This window comes from Hylaeus anthracinus, unplaced genomic scaffold (genome assembly GCF_026225885.1).
Source record: "Hylaeus anthracinus isolate JK02 unplaced genomic scaffold, UHH_iyHylAnth1.0_haploid 11989, whole genome shotgun sequence".
Classification (NCBI taxonomy): Eukaryota; Metazoa; Arthropoda; class Insecta; order Hymenoptera; family Colletidae; genus Hylaeus; species Hylaeus anthracinus.
Genome location: NW_026534337.1, coordinates 1,026,833 through 1,046,236, shown reverse-complemented (window position 1 = coordinate 1,046,236; position 19,404 = coordinate 1,026,833). Strand labels below are relative to the sequence as shown.

Genomic DNA, 19,404 nt, shown 5'->3' with positions numbered 1-19,404 from the left:
AACAGTCTTCCTTCTAATCTTCGATGATGCTTTCTACAAGTCTTCCCTCAACACATGGTCCACATTCCATTCTTCCCTTATTTGTCATTTTTATTACTAGATTCTCCTTCTAGAACTTCTTTATTAGCATGACCTAATCTCTTGTGCCAAAGATCGCCACTGCCTCTTCTTTTTCGATGAATGTTCTTACGTAGTATGCATTATCCACTCGAACTGCTGTCATTTCTACTTCATTTCGTTCTTTATACATCAGAGCTCCAAATTTATTGAATTTTACATTATAACCATGGTCTGTTATTTTAGCTACAAAAAGCAAATTAATGTTCAAATCAGGCACGCATAATACTTTTTCAAGTCTCACATTTCTCTTCGTTCCAGATTGTCTTATACTACTTCACCAATACTCTCACACGTTAATGTTTTTCCTTCTTTATCTGCTAGTGCAATTTCTTCAATCAATTTATTACATATTAGTTTATCATGGCTCATATGACTCGTGGAACCAGAATCCAATAACCAAATACGACAAGTATCATCTCGAATTCCTTTTTAGTTTCTTCACAAGTCACTTTTGTTTGTGAAATTTCATTAACTTTTCGCACAGCTTCATCTGTGGTTCGCAATGAAGTTTCCCCCTCTTACATTAGTCTGTCTGCTTGATCTTCCTCGAAATCCTCTTTGAAAATTTCCTCTATGTCCTCTTCTTGTTGGCGTTACATTCTTTCTAGATTCCCTACAGTTTGCAGTCACATGATTAAATCCTTATAACAGCGTTTATTTTTGTAACACTCACTGGCTATATGCCCCGTTAACCCACAATTAAAACAATGGATATTATTCTTGGACCCATCCTTTACTTTTCTCACTGATTCTTAGTCTCTGTGGAATCTTTCTTCCTTTTTTGATTCCCTTCTAATTTCCTCCTGTTTGAGAGCAAAACATATATTGTTCGATTCACATTCTTGTCTAAGCCCTCTTAAAATATATATTTTTAACTCTAAATCTTCTATCATCTTTCTCAAATGTATACATTGATTTTGTAGTGCTTCATCCCTATTTATATCAGCATTAACACTTTCCTCCCTTTTCATTTTTAAATTTGTCAGTTCGTTCAGGAACCTTGCTTTTAATTCTTCCGTTTCAGCTGCCATATTTCTCTTAATTAAAGATCACAATCTATCTGCGTTTTTTATACTACTGTATTTTAGCAATTGAGCCTTACTCATTGTGTTGATCATTATTGTTCTAGCTGGGTAGTTATTGTCATCCCATTCATTCCATTCTCTTAATTTTCTTTTGTAATTTTCTTCACTTTTCTCTGGTTTCACTATCTCTCTGACCCCTATTACTTTTTTCCACAGCTTTTTTAAACGCAAAATAACTTCTACTTTTTCGCTCCACAAAAAATAATTAGTATCATCGAGTGGTTCAATGCTTGTGATATTCCACGTGTCTGCCATGATTTCTCTCTGTTTTTTTTTACTTTCACTCAGATTCTATATTTTATTTAACACATCTTTCAACCACGGACCTCTGCTACCAACTTGTGGGAAGATGGAACAAATTTTGGACACTTCTTGTGATTAATATATTTAATAATATATTAGAATATTAAGACATCATTAACGCCACGCACATGCCCTTTTTTAACTTGATTCACTCTAACCCTTTTTTCCTCACACGCATACCAACCTGACTCACTCTCCATGCATACCAACCTAACTCACTTTCCACACATATCAACCTAACTCACTCTCTACGCATACCAAAACCAATTATCACAATCTCATCCCAATAACTAACAATTGTCCGTTCTTACGCAATTTCAACTTGCGTTTACGGACAGCGAAGAAGAAGAATTATCGTCAGGATGATGCTTTAAAAAATTTCCTTGCAAATATAATTTTCTTGAAACTATATAGTTAGAGAAAACGTTTAGGATGAAAGTGTTAAGTTTCAAATGTTATGCAGATTTGCAGACAATTTAAACATGTTCAAATTCAATGTTGAACAAACGAAGGTTATTTACTTCCATATATGCATAATGAATACAATCAATATTAATAATAGTAATAATAATTTGGAGGCAGTCGTTTTTAATTTGTGGCGGTAGTTCAACATGAAAATTACAGAATTTCATTTTGAAACAAATGAATACAGTAATTTATCTTTAGAGCAATAAATTGGAATGTATTAAAATAATAACTGGCGATGTTTCAAACAATTACCCTGTGGTCCTCCTTAAATTAAATAACTAAAACAATGAATGGACAAATGCGTTCATTCAATCTCATTGCAAAATCGTTTGCAAAATCTCGAAATAAAAAAAAAATTGCAATTTCGTTGAACGTTACTTCTTCATTTCTTGTAAATGGCATTCTAAGTCTCGCGGAATAGAAAAATAAAAAATTGTGAAACATTTTTTACCAAACAATTTTTTGGCATGTTTGTATTGCGTAATGAAAATTCAATATTCTCGGAAGTCATAAAATCACGTTAAAAGAGAACTTGTAATCTTCGGTTACATAAAAATTAACGAATGTTCTGAATTTTCATTCTCTCGCTTTCACTTTAATTTATTCGTATGTAATATTGCAATACCTTCGAAAAATCAGCGATTTGTCCGAACCGTTTACTTTACCTCATATAGATGAAGTCATATGCACAAAAAGATGATAGAAAGTACCTAATCGAGAGAAATTTAATTGCATGAAATAACAGTTAGTACCTTCTTATTAAACTTTATTTTATGAACACGTATTAGTTACTGCGAATAAACGACATGTTCACTTTAAAGTATAGAAAATGTAATTCTTTGTTTGAAATGTACAATTATTTAATAAACGTAGATAACAAAATTCTTACTCTCGATAGGCAAGTGAGTTCTTTGGTATAGTAATATCGAAAGATTTTAAAGAAATATATGTACAACTGAGTAAATCGTATTACACCATTTATTAAACAGTTGACAATTAAAACGCACATGTTCAATAAATCGCCATCATTAAACATTGCATTTATGGTTTTTTTTTGTTCTTCTGAATATATCTGTGTGATAGTACATATTGTAATACAAGTTGTAGTTGTTATAATTGATACTTCTCCAATAATAACAACTGGAGGTAACATTCTGTTGATTCAATTATCTATATACATATATAAAAATTAACTATACAATACATATATACTACATCAAATTATATATAATAATAGACAAACTTCAGATTAAAAGTAAAACTTTTTCTTAATGCTTAGACAGCAGAGATGGGCTAAGTTCTTATGTAAATAATAATCATGAAAAACAAAAGATACATAGTATTCGATATTCGTAGAATTATACATTAAAATTTGAAATTTAGAATGAAATACTTAAATAATATTGAACGTTACGTTATATGTGAATTTGTATAAATATTCTACACAATAAATGTTGCTCATGAATCATTATACTGTGCTTTAATTAATCATCTCTGTTAGAAAGAGACGTTCGAATGATTATAAATAGTGTTTTATAGATGTAATTAGTTCTATAATTTTATAAATTGCTTGGATTTACAAATCACATTTCAGGGCAAAATTTTATTACATAAGTAATGAAAGCGTACATAAATCTTACATATACTTACTGTGATTTAATGAACTTTCACCATAGTCTACATTTTTGTATATTTACATCATAAACTGTTATTTCGAGTTCAATATTCCACTACGCGTTTGATTACAATTTTTCATTTTAATTTACTTTCGACTGTGCTGTGACTAATATATGCCAAATTAAACTATGCTGGAACGGTGAAATCTAGGAAGGAAGATAAGGATATACGCATATAACAATTGATTCTGATATGCGCACAATTTCTCATCTTCGAAGTTAAGATCTTAACTAAAAATATCAATTATTCCACTTTAAAGTAGCGTTCAAATGATGAGATATTTAGATAAACTGTAGTCGAATAATCGAAGCCCTACTATAATTAAAATTACGATTAATAATCGAATATTTGACATAGCGTGTTATTTAGTTTAAATTCGATATTATTAGGGGGAGCGAAAAGTAGTCAAACTTTTATCAACATTTATTTATTAAAAAAATCTTAAATACTAATCAACAAAATAATTTCCATCATTTTCTAACACTTTTGCCAGCGTAAACGCAGTTGTTCGATTCCCTTTTTAAAAATTTGTTGGTCCCTCTAATACATATTTAGCTAAATTAAATTTTAATCAAGTGATTTAAACTTGCACATGATTTTATTGTATTATTGCAACTTGAAATGTGTAAATTATCGACAAAGAAGTACGTACCAGCAAATATAAACATTGTACTTTAAATATTGATCATACTCTACAAAAATGAATGCATTTAGTGACTGGAAACATTTAGTTTCAAGCAATATACATTTACATTGTTATTGATAAGTTCTAACAAAATAATAGCGTTTATAACATTACATGATATAATAAAGGTGACATTTGTGATATAATTATGACAGTTGCAATGTTATACAGCACATTTATGTGACTTTTATAACGTCATAAAGTAAAAATTTGATTGTTTTATTATTAATTACTTGATTATTGATTATACCTGTGAAACACAATATTAAATCAAGTAAATGTAGTTACAGTTTCTAAATTGTGACTTCTATTAGGATCGATTCACACAGGGTAGGAGTCCTAATACTTCTGGCCGGTAACATATGTATAGGTACATTGTCAGGAGTCGATTCGAAGTGGTGACGATTATCGTAATCGCGGCGACCTTCGATGGCGCTGTAAAAAAGTCACGTCCGCGCTTGACAGTACGAGGCACTTTTCTCATGAGCAAACGTGTTCGACCGCTCTCGACGAATGTCTCAGAAGCACTTTCACCCGCGGTCATTTCCTCGAGAGCATCGAGGTTTTATTCCCCGCCTGATCGCCTGGGGGGTATTCCCGATCCACGCGTCTATGCTCATTCATGAGGAGGACGCCCTTCTTTTCGCAGCCTTGCCGTCTCCAGCGTTTTCAGAATCGCACGCGTTCTCCTAGATGACGAAAGAAAGAAACAACAAGGTCGCGGTAAGCTGTTGTGCAAATCGGCAAACACGCTAGGGCAACGAAACGAGCGCGAAACCAATGTAAAATCAACGTTTTTTGTTCGATCGTCGTCAGCAATTGCTTTTCCCCGCACGGAATATGATTTCTCAATGCGCCTCGAGTTTCTATTATCTCGCGTAAACGGCGACTATTTTCGAACGTGGTTGTGGTCAGGCATCGAACAACATGGTTAACTATATTTTTAATATCTTTGTTATACATTTTCGTTACGTACGCGTCAGTTCAAGTTGAATGTGTCGATGACACTACACCTACTGTATACAAAGAATTAACTTTATATAAATAGTTGAAACATTGTCAAGTTATAAATACACGATATAATTTTATTTAATATACAGGGTGAGTCGACTAAACCTTGTTTTTCCTTTGTTAGTTTTATCGATATGAGGACGTGTCTTTAAAAGAAAATGTTTAGTTCGGAGAGGAACATACTATTATAAGCAAAACAATGTCATCTTTTACATAACAAATAATTGTGAAATGTCAATCTTTTTACACACAATTCTAGACATGTAAAACTAACCTGAATCAACACTTTCGTATATCGTTTCACTTAACTTTGAAATTGTTGCTGGAACAAGGACTTCTTCGGAAAAGGTATAATCGAAACACTTGATTAATATAAATCAGCTCCTTTATTAGCGCGAGGTGTTAATCGTGACTGCTGTTGGTTTACTAATTTCTCAGTACGCTATCGCTCGCGTAGTTGCAGCACGATCATAATTCGGCAAAAGTCGTGCCGAATCGCTGACAATAACATGGGTCACCCTGACCGTCGATGAGAACAGGTGTTCGCATGTAAATTCAAAACTAAACATACCGCTCGCCTCGTATCTGGAACGGTACGACGAATCTTGTACAATTTTTTGTGCATCTTTACCTTGGTATAAGCAATTTCGGACTTATAACTACATTAAGCTAAATATACAATCAGTTCTTATCATCTAACGGTAGTCGACAGATTTGATTGATTGGTCTCTTGAACGTACACTTCGCAGTTTCAAGAGTGACAGTGCGAACGTGACCATCCTTTCCCGGAAAGGTTTTTATAATCTTGGCCAGACACTTGACTAAGATTTCTCCCACCTTTAATTCTGGGAAAACACGTGTCCATTTTTGCCGTTGTTGTAAGGTGTGTAAATAGTCACGAGATCAAGCATTCCAAAAGTGTTGTAGCATCGCTCGCACACGCTGGTAACGGGAGAGACGCGATTCGCGTTAGAAGATCTAACGCGGAATCGTCAGGTACAGTAACGAGGGGGGCTCCGTTTAGAAAATGTCCGGGAGTTAGTACGGCAAAATCATTAGGATCATTTGCCAACGGGGAAATGGGTCGCGAATTCAGACAGGCTTCAACTTGGCAGAGAAGCGTCGTGAATTCTTCGATTGATAAAGTATGAGAGTCGATGACACGGCGAAGATGATGTTTCATGCTTTTAACGCCTGCCTCCCAAATTCCACCAAAATGTGGCGCGGCAGGAGAGATAAAATGCCACGAAGTTCCATCGGTGGCTAATCGAGACATTAAATCGGCATCTTTCATGAGATTTCGAAACGTAGACGATAATTCTTTAGCTGCTCCTTGAAAATTTGTACCGTTGTCACTATATAGGTCACTAGGTATTCCACAACGAGCTGTAAATCGTTTGAAGGAAGCGAGGAACGATTCAAAAGAATAATCGTTTACTAGCTCTAAATGAATGGCACGAACGGAAAGGCAGACGAAGACGGCTACATAACCCTTATAATATCTTTGTCCTCTGCCCCTTCTGGGTAAAACTGAAAATGGACCGGCATAGTCTACACCGGTGTGTAAGAAAGGGCGAGACGGTGAGACCCGAGCGCGTGGAAGATCTTCCATTAATTGGAACGGAATCGATGCACGCTCGCGAGTGCAAGGAATACATTTGTGTATTATTGTTTTTACGAGATTTCTTGCTCCAATCATCCAGTAGTTTTGTCTAATTACTCGCAAAGTGAGTTGAGGACCTCCATGCAAGGCTTTCTCATGAGAATATTCAGCAATTAATGTGCTAATCCGATGACGAGGCATAATAATAGGATGTTTTTCAGAAAACGTAAGAGGCGAATTTTTAAGCCGCCCGCCTAGACGTATTATACCTTTTTCATCGAGAAACGGCGTGAATTTCAGCAGAGGGCTTTTAGGCGAAATTGGCAAGTTTTTTCTTAAAGCGGTTATTTCGTTGGGAAACTGCTCGAAGTGGGTGTTTCTATACCAAAATAACTTAGCCTCATTTATCTCGACTGAACTTAAGAATTTTTCATTAGTTATGACACCATGAGTTTTCAGTCGTGTGAGTTTCGAAAATCGGATTATGTACGTGGTGATTCGCAATAAGCGAAGCCACGATGATATTTTGTTCGGGAGATTGTCAAGAGACAAGAATGAGGCGAAGTCTCGATTTGATTTACGGTTGCCTTGCGTTTTTCTAAAAGTAAATCATCGTCGTGATCGAAATTTATTTCTTGAAGGTCTTTATTTTGAGGTGGCCACGAGGAAGGTGACTGACGTAACCAACTGGGTCCACTCCACCATAAATGATGCGATTCAAGTTCTGGTGGAGCGATTCCGCGTGAAGCACAATCAGCAGGATTTTCTGCGGTAGGAACGTGTCTCCATTTAGCTGACGGGAGTTGAGTTTGAATTTTCAAAACTCTGTTGGCAACGAAGGTTCCCCATGTGGATGGATGCTTTTTGAGCCAATCAAGAACAACTGTAGAATCCGTCCAACAATGTACAGAATAGTCCTTGAGATGCATAGCGGAGACGACAAATTCGAGAAGATTGACGAGAAATAGAGCGGCATTTAATTCCAATCTCGGAATACTTAGAGTTTTAATCGGCGATACTTTAGACTTTGCCGCGACAATCTTTACGCCAGTTGTTCCATTGTTGAACGTCAGTCGTAAATAGACAACAACTCCCATCGCAGTGGACGAAGCGTCCGCGAATCCGTGTATTTCGTTACATCGAAAGATTGGCCTGTCCAGCGAAAAATTCGCACGTTATTTAGAGCAGGTAAAGAGTTGTAAAAACTCTCCCATCTTTCTCGGAGATCATCTGGAAGATTTTTATCTCAGTCACATTTTCTTATCCAAAGATCTTGCATCATGATTTTCGCTTTGATAATTACGGGAGTGGCCCATTCGAGCGGGTCAAAAAGTTTCGCGATCGCAGATAGAACGGTACGCTTCGTTACAGCCTTTAATGCTGGAGATACAATTCTGAACATAAAGCTATCATTATGCAGAGATCAGGAAATACCTAAGACCTTAATGTTTTCGTCTTTCTTAAAGGGAAGATCGATTGCGAGCTCATGATCCCCTTCAGGAATGTCGAAAAGAAGTTCCTTCGCATTGGCTGGCCATTTACGCAAATGAAAGCCGCCCGCCGCGAGAAGACTGTTTAATTGGTGACGACTAGTGCGTGCAGTTTCAACGTCGTTTGCGCCGAATAAAACGTCATCTACGTAGGTATTATGTTGTAAGATTGACCGAGCAAGCGGAAAGTTATCACCTTCGTCCTCTGCTAATTGCTGAAGAACTCTTAGTGATAAGTACGGTGCTGGAGCCGTACCATAGATAACAGTACGTAATCGATATGAATGAACAGGGGATTTCGACGACGGTCTCCATAAAATCCGTTGATAATCAATATCTTCGGGGTGTACTAATATTTGTCTAAACATTTTTTCAATGTCTGCAGTATAAACGAACTTATGGCAACGCCATCGAATTAATATTGACGCGAGATGCGCTTGTAATTTCGGCCCGATAAGTAAGTGATCATTCAGTGATGTTAAATTAGACGTTGCGCACGAAGCGTTGAAAACAACTCGGATTTTCGTGGTTGCGCTTTCTTCTCTCACTACTGGATGGTGCGGAAGGTAGTATGGTTTAAAATGCAACGATTCCATCGGTGGAGCGAGCTCCATGTGTCCTAAATCGCGATACTCTTTAAGAAAGGAATGATATTCATCCGAGAGCTTAGAGTTTCGGAGTAAACGTTTTTCTAATTTTTGGAAAAAACGCGAAGCGATACAGAATGAATCTCCGATAGTCGGGGGCGATTGTTTGAATGGCAACCTTACTATGTATCGACCAGATGTGTCTCGAGAGTGTGTCTCGCAGAAATGTGTCTCGCACCTTTTCTCGTCATCGGTAAGTCGTGATTGGAATGGAATCTCTTCCGTCTCCCAAAAGCGCGTAAGGAGAGAATCGAGACTCGGAACGCAATTATTAACCGAATCTACGTAGACGGAAGCTTGCGAATCGCGCTCATAAATCGGACCCGTGACAATCCAACCGAATATTGTTAATTGGGCGGTGGGACTGCCGGACGGTCCTTGTCGGAGACCCTCAAGTAAAGTAGCGCCGTAAAGGTCAGCGCCGATTCGAATATGAATAGGCGTTCGATCAGTAGGATCGGGATCTGCCAACGTAAGTCCGCGTAGATGCGGCTAATGGCTGACTACGCACCTTTTTGATAGACGGTATGAAGTTATACGATTAAAGATATATGCTTCGATTGGAAATGACTTTTCCTTGGAATGACGAGACTCGAGCAAAAGATTCATTTTTGACTTAGTGGTACCGGAATACTGAACACCAAAACAGGTAACTGGCAAACTCATATGTTGCCTAGCAGTATGTAAGTTTTGTGCTAAAGTCTGCGAGATAAAGCTATGCGTCGAACCTTGGTCGAGTAGGGCTCGAGCTCGTACGGTACTGCCCTCGGAGTGCGAAGAGTCACCCAGGCGGTGGCCAAAAGTTGCCGTTGTGACGGCAACGATATCGCAGCGTTTACGGAAGGTCCTGCTCGATTATTCAAATCTATGGCATTTTCGGAGTTGTCGACGGGGTCAGAGACTTTAACGTCATTTAGTTTACTGTCGCGATGTAAAGAAGTGTGATGAGGCTTGTCACATTTAAAGCATCTGGTCTGGATAGTACATGCATTAGTGGAATGACTAGTACGTAAACAACTGACACAGCATTTTAATTTCTTAACGAAAGCGAACCGTTGATCAGCGTTTAAAGGAATAAATTTTTTACATCGAAATAACAAATGACTGTCGGCACATGCAGGACACTTATCTCGTTTTTCAGACTGTGATCCGTTAGCCGAATGAACCTTTGCGTTAGAGTTTCGATTTTTAGTCGATTGCCCGTCGGTAGATGATATTGTATCATCGTCGAGACCTCTTATTCGCGCTGATATAAAGGAAATAAAGACCTTGTATTTCGGAGGTTCGTATGAGTTGCCTAAACTCATTGACCACTCTTGACGGGAACGCGACGCAAGTTTTTTTGTAAGCAGAAAAACTAGTATGTCGTCCCAATTGTCTACCGGACGATTCAAATTCGCGAGAGCCTCAACTGCCGAATTTGCAACATCTCGTAAATTACGTAGCGAACTCGCAGTCTCAGTTTTCAAAATCGGTAGATCGAAAATCGATTGCAAATGAGAATTTATGAGAAATCGCGGATTTTCATATTCGTCAGAAAGAATTTTCCAAGCGATATGGAAATTAGTTTCGGTAATTCTAACGTTACGTAAGAGAGCGGCGGCCTCTCCTTCAACTTTCGTTTTGAGATAATGTAATCTCGTAACATTTGAGAGCGAAGGATTCGTTTTGACAAGGGTATCGTATAAGTCACGAAAATTTTCCCATTCGAGATGATTGCCAGAAAACTCGGGAATATCGATACGCGTCAATTGAGAAACGGATTGAGTCGCAATGGTCGCGTTTAACATACTAGCGTCAGCAAGGAGACGTTCCGCTAGTTTGTTGATATCCTTCATGTTGACCATGTAGTCGGACGCTTCGAGGTACGTTTCCTCTGTCAGGATGAATTCCCGTGTCGTGAAATAGGCGATGGTTTTGATTTCAATGTCGGAGGCCGTGTTTTCGATGGTGATGTGAAGCTTCTGATATTTTTCCCACAATTTTTCCAAACTGTCCAGACGATGTTGCAATTTCGAGATTGGATAGTTTTTAACTCCCATCTTCTTGAGGTTCAGCAAGGCACGACGGATTTGCTCGACAATTACACTTTGTTCGGCAATGAATGCGTTTAGACCCGCCATATTGAATTGTCACGAAAGGTGTTTTTCACGATCGTCTTTATGACCTTTAGAACGAGTCTGTGCAAATAGCACTTTGGTATCTTTACGCGACACTAATTTGAATTTCACAAATCCGAAATTATACACCTAATCGCTTTGTGGGGCCCAGAATAAGTCGAGGACACAGTTTCATACGACCACGATCAGGTTTCGTTACCGAATTATTTGTGATTCAATTTCCGAGAGTCTCTACAGATCCGGCTCGAAAGACCACTAAATGAATCGACACCTTCGTATATCGTTTCATTTAACTTTGAAATTGTTGCCGGAACAAGGACTTCTTCGGAAAAGGTATAATCGAAACACTTGATTAATATAAATCAGCTCCTTTATTAGCGCGAGGTGTTAATCGTGACTGCTGTTGGTTTACTAATTTCTCAGTACGCTATCGCTCGCGTAGTTACAGCACGATCATAATTCGGCAAAAGTCGTGCCGAATCGCTGACAATAATATGGGTCACCCTGACCGTCGATGAGAACAGGTGTTCGCATGTAAATTCAAAACTAAACATAACCAAAAGATTATTGTTGTTTATTTTTATCAACTGTTGTCATTATTGTAGATTATTGTTATTCCAATATCGAGTTATCATGTTAACCGTGAAAAAGACCGAATTTCATGTGACTATTAATAATAAAGAAATTCTTAAAAATAAATCTTTTTCTTTATAAGAATTCTTAAAAATTAACTTTTGGGACTACTGGGGTATTTTGGTTGACTGAGTAAGTTTAATACAATGTGTAGAAGAATACATTTTTCGTTTCTGGAAATTTACTAAAAATGTGTTAACTCATTTAACTAAAATTATGTTCTTCGCTACAGTCTGAAATATTGTATTTACAAGATTTGACCAAAAGATTGTTTATCTCTGGGATCCAAGCAGTCCTTGTTATTGTGAGAGTTGGTTTTGGCATGCGTGGAGAGTGAGTCAGGTTGGTATGCGTGTGAGGAAAAAAGGGTTAGAGTGAATCAAGTTAAAAAAGGGCATGTGCGTGGCGTTAATGATGTCTTAATATTCTAATCGAATTAATATTCTAATTAAATATATTAATCACAAAAAGTGTCCAAATTTGTTCCACCTTTCCACATTTATGATCTACGTGACATTGATTTGTATCCATCTAAAGAGATTTGATCCTGAAGATGGCTCGTCACGTAACCAGTAACAGTTACCCATCCAATAACCCAAGTATCAAACAACTTTTCTTCCGAACTCCGTGTGACAAATACAACGATTTGGAAACAAAACACGATGAATAAAGAAGTGTTTGGAAAGTAGTATATCGTCTCATAAACAATTAATTTTCGCTTCTAGCTTCGACGCCCATAAACCGATGATATCCAACAGTGTGAAAGGCAATTAAAAGGAAACCATTTCTCTGCTATGTTAGCGCCGATGCTAGAACGATGAAAGCCCCTTACATCATTTCTAAAAAAGTCTCCTTTCTATGGAGCACGAGATACTGAAAAATGATGATCGGTTAACAGATACGTTCACTTTTCGTCATCACGTGAACGTGAAAGTAACAGTTCCGGTCGAAACATCGAGCAAAATCGCTCAAAATGAGAACAAATAAGAAGTAAGAAAGGAGAAGAAAAAGTGGGAACGTATTCCGTCTAGAGACCCAAGAGTTTGTGCGGATATCTTCGGCAAGGATAGTACGAAGGATGAAGAATGTGACTGAATAAATGTCTGATGTTTCTATGCATATATCATGATATATTCGTTAATACTGATTATTAGTTTACAGACATGTCTTATAGACAAATCTTATACGGAAAGACATGAAATAAAATTGTAGCTTCAGAGATGAAACGAAACCGCAAGTAAAGACGCAAGAAGAAATCCCATTTCCTAAATTTCTATCATACAAACACTGTGTAATTAAATGCCAGATTATCTATAATTTATTGAGAATATTATAATAAAAAATAAAGAATAGAATACAAAATACAAAATTATTAATTAGATTAAAGAATGCTATAAGTAGAAAGAAAGGTATAAATAAAACAGAACAGACAGTAACCAGTTCCATTGAAGTTGTTGTTAGGAAATTCTATTAGGAAAAATATGTGAAGTAGCAATTAAGAAGAAATGGAAAAATAGAATGAATAAGGAAGGAGACTTATAAACAAATATTATAATATTTATCTCGTTTCAGTCGTGAAAGACTAAGCCATAAGTACATTGTATACATAATAAAAGTTACTTTATTTCAGAACGTGATGGTTTAATAATCCAGGAAAATTGATTACTTGAACACCTTGTCTCTCAACTCGTTCGAACTATCGAGAGTCTACTGTATTTAGAGAGAAACAGAACCGGTCTCTCAGACCTCTGAACAAGGTTTCGAACTTGAAATCTTCGTTTTCCGGTCGACTGTCGCATTATTCCGTTTATCCAGATCATCAACAGGTTCCTCCTTCCTAACATTAATATCTGAAATGGGTGCTACCTTCGACTTGGTCAGTTTAGCAGATATAATTAAAATAACAGATAAACGAAACGTAAAGGGGCAACTTTTATTTTTAAGAATTTTGGGAAACAAGAAACCGGTTACTCGAACTCTTAGACCGGAGTTTAGAACAAATGTTGGTAATTATTTTGAAGTTTGCCCTCTTCACCGATTTTGATGACTTGCACAAAATTTACTCTTCTGATTTTATCAATTACTTTATATAAATACTGTACATAATATAATACATGTTATGTTAGTTACTTTATGAATGGTTTTCCAAACGAGAGTTTAAGATTTCATTTTTCAATAACAAAATATGCCTGTTAACGTAGTTATGGTGAACATTAAAGCATCATCTTCCACGTTTAATTGTAATAGTGATTCATTTAAAATACAAAAGTCTGATTCATTCCATCCCAATTCAGTTTTATTGGAAAAAAGATCCTGAAGACATTTTTGAAAAACCCTTTATGATATAGGCACGGTAGTTTTTCGGCAAAATAAGGAAATAATGCTTTTAAAAGCAAAAACGAAACATTTATTAGATCTTAATTATAATGTAGCAATGGAATTCTTAAAATTGTATAAGATGTTCGTTTAATATTGTAGATACTGACGATAATGTACTAGTGGAATATTTTTAATTTTTTAAGGTGTAATTCTTTAGATATTCATTAAATATTTATTAAATATTAAAGATAACGAAGCGATGGGATTTATTTAATTTTGTAAAATGTGATTTGGGAGACAACCGGTCAATCGGTATTTGGAACTTCCGTGCAAGGTTCCCGAGATTCTTAAGTTTTTCTGCGACACTAAAATTTTGGATACGAGGAATGCGCGCCACTCGGAACCATAAAATGCGAGATCCCCGAAAGAGAGGCACGTGCGTAGTCGTCGAGAAAGATTTCTCCAGTTTCCGTTGACCCACTGACACTGAATTATTCCTGCCTGCGTGCGCTTCGTAGCGCACGACAACCACCAGAAGACAAGAAAACAAGACAGCTCGAGGTGCACCTAGCGATGATTTTAACGATCGTCTTCGTTATGCACCGAGTACATGGTGCTATGTCCCACGAAGATCATTCTCCCATGATGCGGTGGTTGTTACGATATCATGGTCCTTTTCATTGGAAAGAAAGAATTGCTGTTTTCGTCATTTATATCTTAACTTTTAACATGAGTCGTTTTCTTATGTGTTTAGATATACGAAGAGAGACAAAAGAAACATTAAAAGGGTACCTATTCGAAAAAGAACACTATACTTTTATACAGACTAAAAAAACAGATTAGAACATGAATAAATTTTTCATGAATACGTACATCATACATGTAAATCATTAAAATTAAAAAAATCAACTATTTGAATGAAACAGTAGGTATTATATTTAAAATAATGAAACAAGTGAAGAAACTAACTGGGATTAAAGCAAAATTAATAATAACATTCTATATTTATACATGTAATACAATATATTATTTTGTATGTTCGCCATTTGCCAAACTTGACAAACTTGGAGAATGTTTTTTATTCCATAAATTATTTTATCATCTCTTTTTAAGGTTTTCCTTGGTCTGTCAAGTTTGATTAAAATATTGGCTGTACAATGCTTGTTGGTATTTGGAAGTATTTGGAAGAAGTGCAAACGTCAGAAATCATCCCTCCATAGCGAATATATTAAAAAGGTAAAAAATATAGTTTTTATAGATTTCCTACACCATTATTAACATTGGAAAATGTTTAATTTAATTAATGATATTTCAGTTCAATGTATTCATTTCAATTAGTAATAGCAATTTATTATAATACGTCGAATATAGATAAACCCAGTAAGAAAAAATATCTCTGAATATATATGCTTAACGTTTAAATAATTTTCTCTTTTCTTTTTTCATTCTGTCAAATATACAAAAATGTCAAATTTGTATTTAACTGTAGCTATACATATCACTAACAATAAGTAAAATTTACTTAATTTGCAGTTTCTCATCCCGTTATTTTCTTATATTTTTCTGTATTTTTAAATAGTTTTATCATACTCTGTTCATTTTTATCATTGACAGCAAATTGCACATTGCACCGCATCAACATGTTTATATAATATACATGCATTACCATTTTCATTTTTAACCTATCATTCATTATATTTTGTTGTCAAATTCAGCCAAATTTAAAGAACCAGTCAAGTGACATACATCTTGTATCATCCATTGGCGATGAAAATAGATGAATTCTAATAATATTTGAATTTCTATTATTGTTGTATAGTTTTTCATATTAAATGCATTTTCATATTGAATAAATAGGATGGATTATCTTATCCTTCATTGCAACTAGTTTTATACCAATTTGATAGCAATTTGACAAAACGTTTAAAATTCTTAAAATAAAACAAATTATACTTTTCTGAAAACTGTAACACATAATCAATAATCTTCATCGAGTCAATAATAATCCACTTCCGTGGCTACTGCGACTGAGTGACTTCAATGCTCGGTAACCACTGTTCGGCACAATATTACTAACATTTAAATCCACTTTACATTGTTATATTATACTTTATATTTAGTTAAGTCTGAATATATTTGTTCAGTATATAAATATTGTAACAGGCTATCTATGGTACATCATGTTTACAAGAATATTTTGACGTCTTCTTCAGTTCATCACTTACAACACAAAAATTACATTTTAAATTCTATAAGTGTCTGTCCTTTCATTGTTGAGTTACAGCCCACAATGACAATTTTTCCTGCAAAATTTCAAAATGAAAATTTGTTTTGTTTCGTGGAGTACTTGGTCGACTTTCTTGACACGTATCCGTATACATTATGTATTTGAAGAGTATTTCCTTCGTCTCGCATGCATTTCATAGAAGATATCGACGCTACGCTTTTGTATGACAGACTGTAAATTCTGAATTGTTGCACGCGAAACTATCATTTGTTAAGGAAGAAGGAAACAATAACTGCAACGGTGGCTTCTCAAAGAATGTGAAAGTGCCATCGGTTGAAGATGAAAATTCTTGACAATACATCACGTGTTCATTTGCACTCACAAAGGAGACTCCTTGGTAGGCATGGTACGCGATGGAAACTTTTGACCGTGAAATTTCGAACCTTCTAATGCAAGAGTTGACGTTTTCTGACATTGAATTGTTTGTCGAAGCGCCAGCGTCGAAGTGCACTGCATTGTTTGACTATCGTTTTGTGGTAAATTCATATCTATTATTAGATGATGATTAACAATATGTGAGTTCATTGACAGAGTTTATAGACTATTGGACAGATGCTTCACTTAAATTTTGCTTACATTAAAATAACAGCCCTTGGGCAACGCATACTTGAGGCATTTTAGATAGCTATCAATTTGTCCAAATTTTTAAGTTTGGCTGCCTTCCGTTTCTCTTGTAGTATTGTACACCCCACAGATGATTTTTAGGTGATCTATTGTCTATATACTATATTATCTACATTGTTTAGGATATTGTCTCTTAATTAAACGCAAATAGTATGGAGTATCATGGTATGGATTTCAGTGAAACGTAAAACATAATGTTTGAGTATCCATCATGACTACGCTGACAGGCGTATGTTGTTATTAAAAATCAACATGCTAGAACACCTTTTATAAGAGACTACAAGGAAACGTGAATGATGATATCGTTTAAGCGTCTACCACGACTACACTGACACCTATATTTTGTTATGTACAAATTTACTAACCGATCGAAGAGATTTCACTGTTTGTTCTATACTGTATTCTGTGCATAGACACATATACAATAAGCGTACATATACTAACTGTATAAAATCAAAGAAAATGTTGATAGATATTACATAAATATTTGTTTTCAAAAGATATACTTATTTGAGATCCTTTATACTACTAATGTTAGATGGACTCTTAGCGTCTTTCGAATCTGCATCAAGTACAGTTTATAAGATTCTTTGTTTACACTTAAGATTAACCCTTTGCATTCGAGAGGTGACTCTCAGTCACCATTAGGTTTCACGCAGCAAATCTACAATACCTAATGTTTCTTTAGATTTAATTTCTTTGGAGCTCGAAGTGTCAATAAAATGATTGTCGGTAAGGTAAAGATGACCTTATTCTCAAATCTAGATAGCTTAGAATTCATGGCAATAGAATCCTAAGAAACATTTCGAGTTTCTGGTAGATACCAGAAAAAAAGGCCTTGAGTGTAAAGGGTTAACACTTATTTATATATTATTTTATTAGAAAAGATAATGTTTAGCAACATTAATAAAATTATATATGAAATAACCTCATCAGATTTCATATGAATATAATCAGTGCTATATTACTGAATATTTTTACAACCATCAAGAGATAATAGTAATGCAACGTTTCGAGAAACTTAGTCTTCGCATAGTTCTTTTATTATTTAAATATACCATGTTATTAATACCTACAATAGTATCGAGAGTTACAGAAGCTTAAATGTCACAATATTATAGTGTGTAGCTAAACTGTTAAACAACACCATCCTAAAAGCACTTTTGGGAGACCTTTTATTTTACATTGAACGAATAAAAGCTTATTCTAATGACTGTTCAATGGAACAAACGTTGACAATGAATGTTTATTCGCCGTTTCTATTTGTTGTTGCATGGCACATAAAATACTTTATTATTATGTTATAAACGCATAGTAACAATGTCGCGTCCGAATTCGCACTGAACAGTCGTTCACCGCATGTTCGTAGGCAGAAAAAAACAAATGAGTGACGACACCTCATAGGTTTGGGTTAATATATTACAATAATATATTATTCTTATTAATATAATATACTCGGTAATATATTACAATATCTCTACATTTGTCAACTATTATTCTACTAAAATTTTGCCCATTGTTTGGTCTGCAGTTCATCGGGAGGTCGCTGCAAAAGCAGTCATGGCGAAGGGTAGAAATGAAAAGTGACAAGTTCATCATCTTCCTCGAGAAAACATTTATTGTTCGCGGGCTCGCTGCGTTGGAATCATAATTAATTCGAGCATTGTCAGCCTCGTTGTCAGAAGATCGATGAAATAGATTACCCCGTTGAAAGTGCAAATTAAATCCGGCTCGTAGCGTTAACGAGTCATCCATATTCAGAGGCATCTTCGTTGGTTTTCCCACGCGCTTGAAAATTTCCATACAAACGAACGGGACACGGTCGTTCGAAGAAAAATAACGAGTCCTTGCAAAACGGGTCCCCTTTCCCTCCTTGACTTTCTTGCATTTTCGAAAGCTGTGAAAGGAATTCCGTCGTCATCCGATAACGACAGATACGCTTCGATTTTGTCCGCGTCCGCGGACCTGACGAAAAACGTCATCTTTCTTCCACGATAACCGTGGAGTTTTGAGTATCGAGAAAGCAATAGGATCACCTTTGCTCGTTCTCCTCTTTCCGCGAGGGAAAAGGAAATTCTTGGACTTGCTCCTCTCCGGTCTGGTTTCAATTTGGCCGCAGGCTCCTCGAGCGAGATCCACCTTTTCTTTTGTTGACCTACATAACCGATATCGCCGAAAGTCGAAATCGGAAGCCCCTCGACAGTGTCTCCCAACTGAGTAGTGTCGAAATAGTTATTGGAGGACCGAAAGAAGGAACGTCTTTCCTTACGGTGAGGAGAGGTGGAACCAGATACTGCAAGAAATAATGCACAAGTAATGCACAGTAATGTTG

General features: G+C 35.9%; 2 protein-coding genes across 2 annotated transcripts in view; one reads left to right on the top strand and one right to left on the bottom strand.

Annotated features, from left to right (window-relative positions):
• Positions 1-3,281: 3,281 nt before the first annotated feature.
• LOC128888060 (uncharacterized) lies at positions 3,282-8,343 on the bottom strand. The gene is made up of 2 exons (XM_054144678.1): positions 5,624-8,343; positions 3,282-5,027 (listed from the first exon to the last, which is right to left on the bottom strand). The coding sequence occupies exon 1, from the start codon at positions 7,151-7,153 to the stop codon at positions 6,245-6,247; it is 909 nt and encodes a 302-aa protein (XP_054000653.1). The 5' UTR covers positions 7,154-8,343; the 3' UTR covers positions 3,282-5,027; positions 5,624-6,244.
• Positions 8,344-12,815: 4,472 nt separating this feature from the next.
• LOC128887698 (uncharacterized) overlaps positions 12,816-19,404 on the top strand; it is a 65,544-nt gene continuing 58,955 nt past the window's right edge. The window contains exon 1 of the mRNA XM_054143897.1: positions 12,816-12,832. Within this exon, the coding sequence (XP_053999872.1) occupies positions 12,816-12,832 (17 nt within the window). The remainder of the gene's footprint in view (positions 12,833-19,404) is intronic.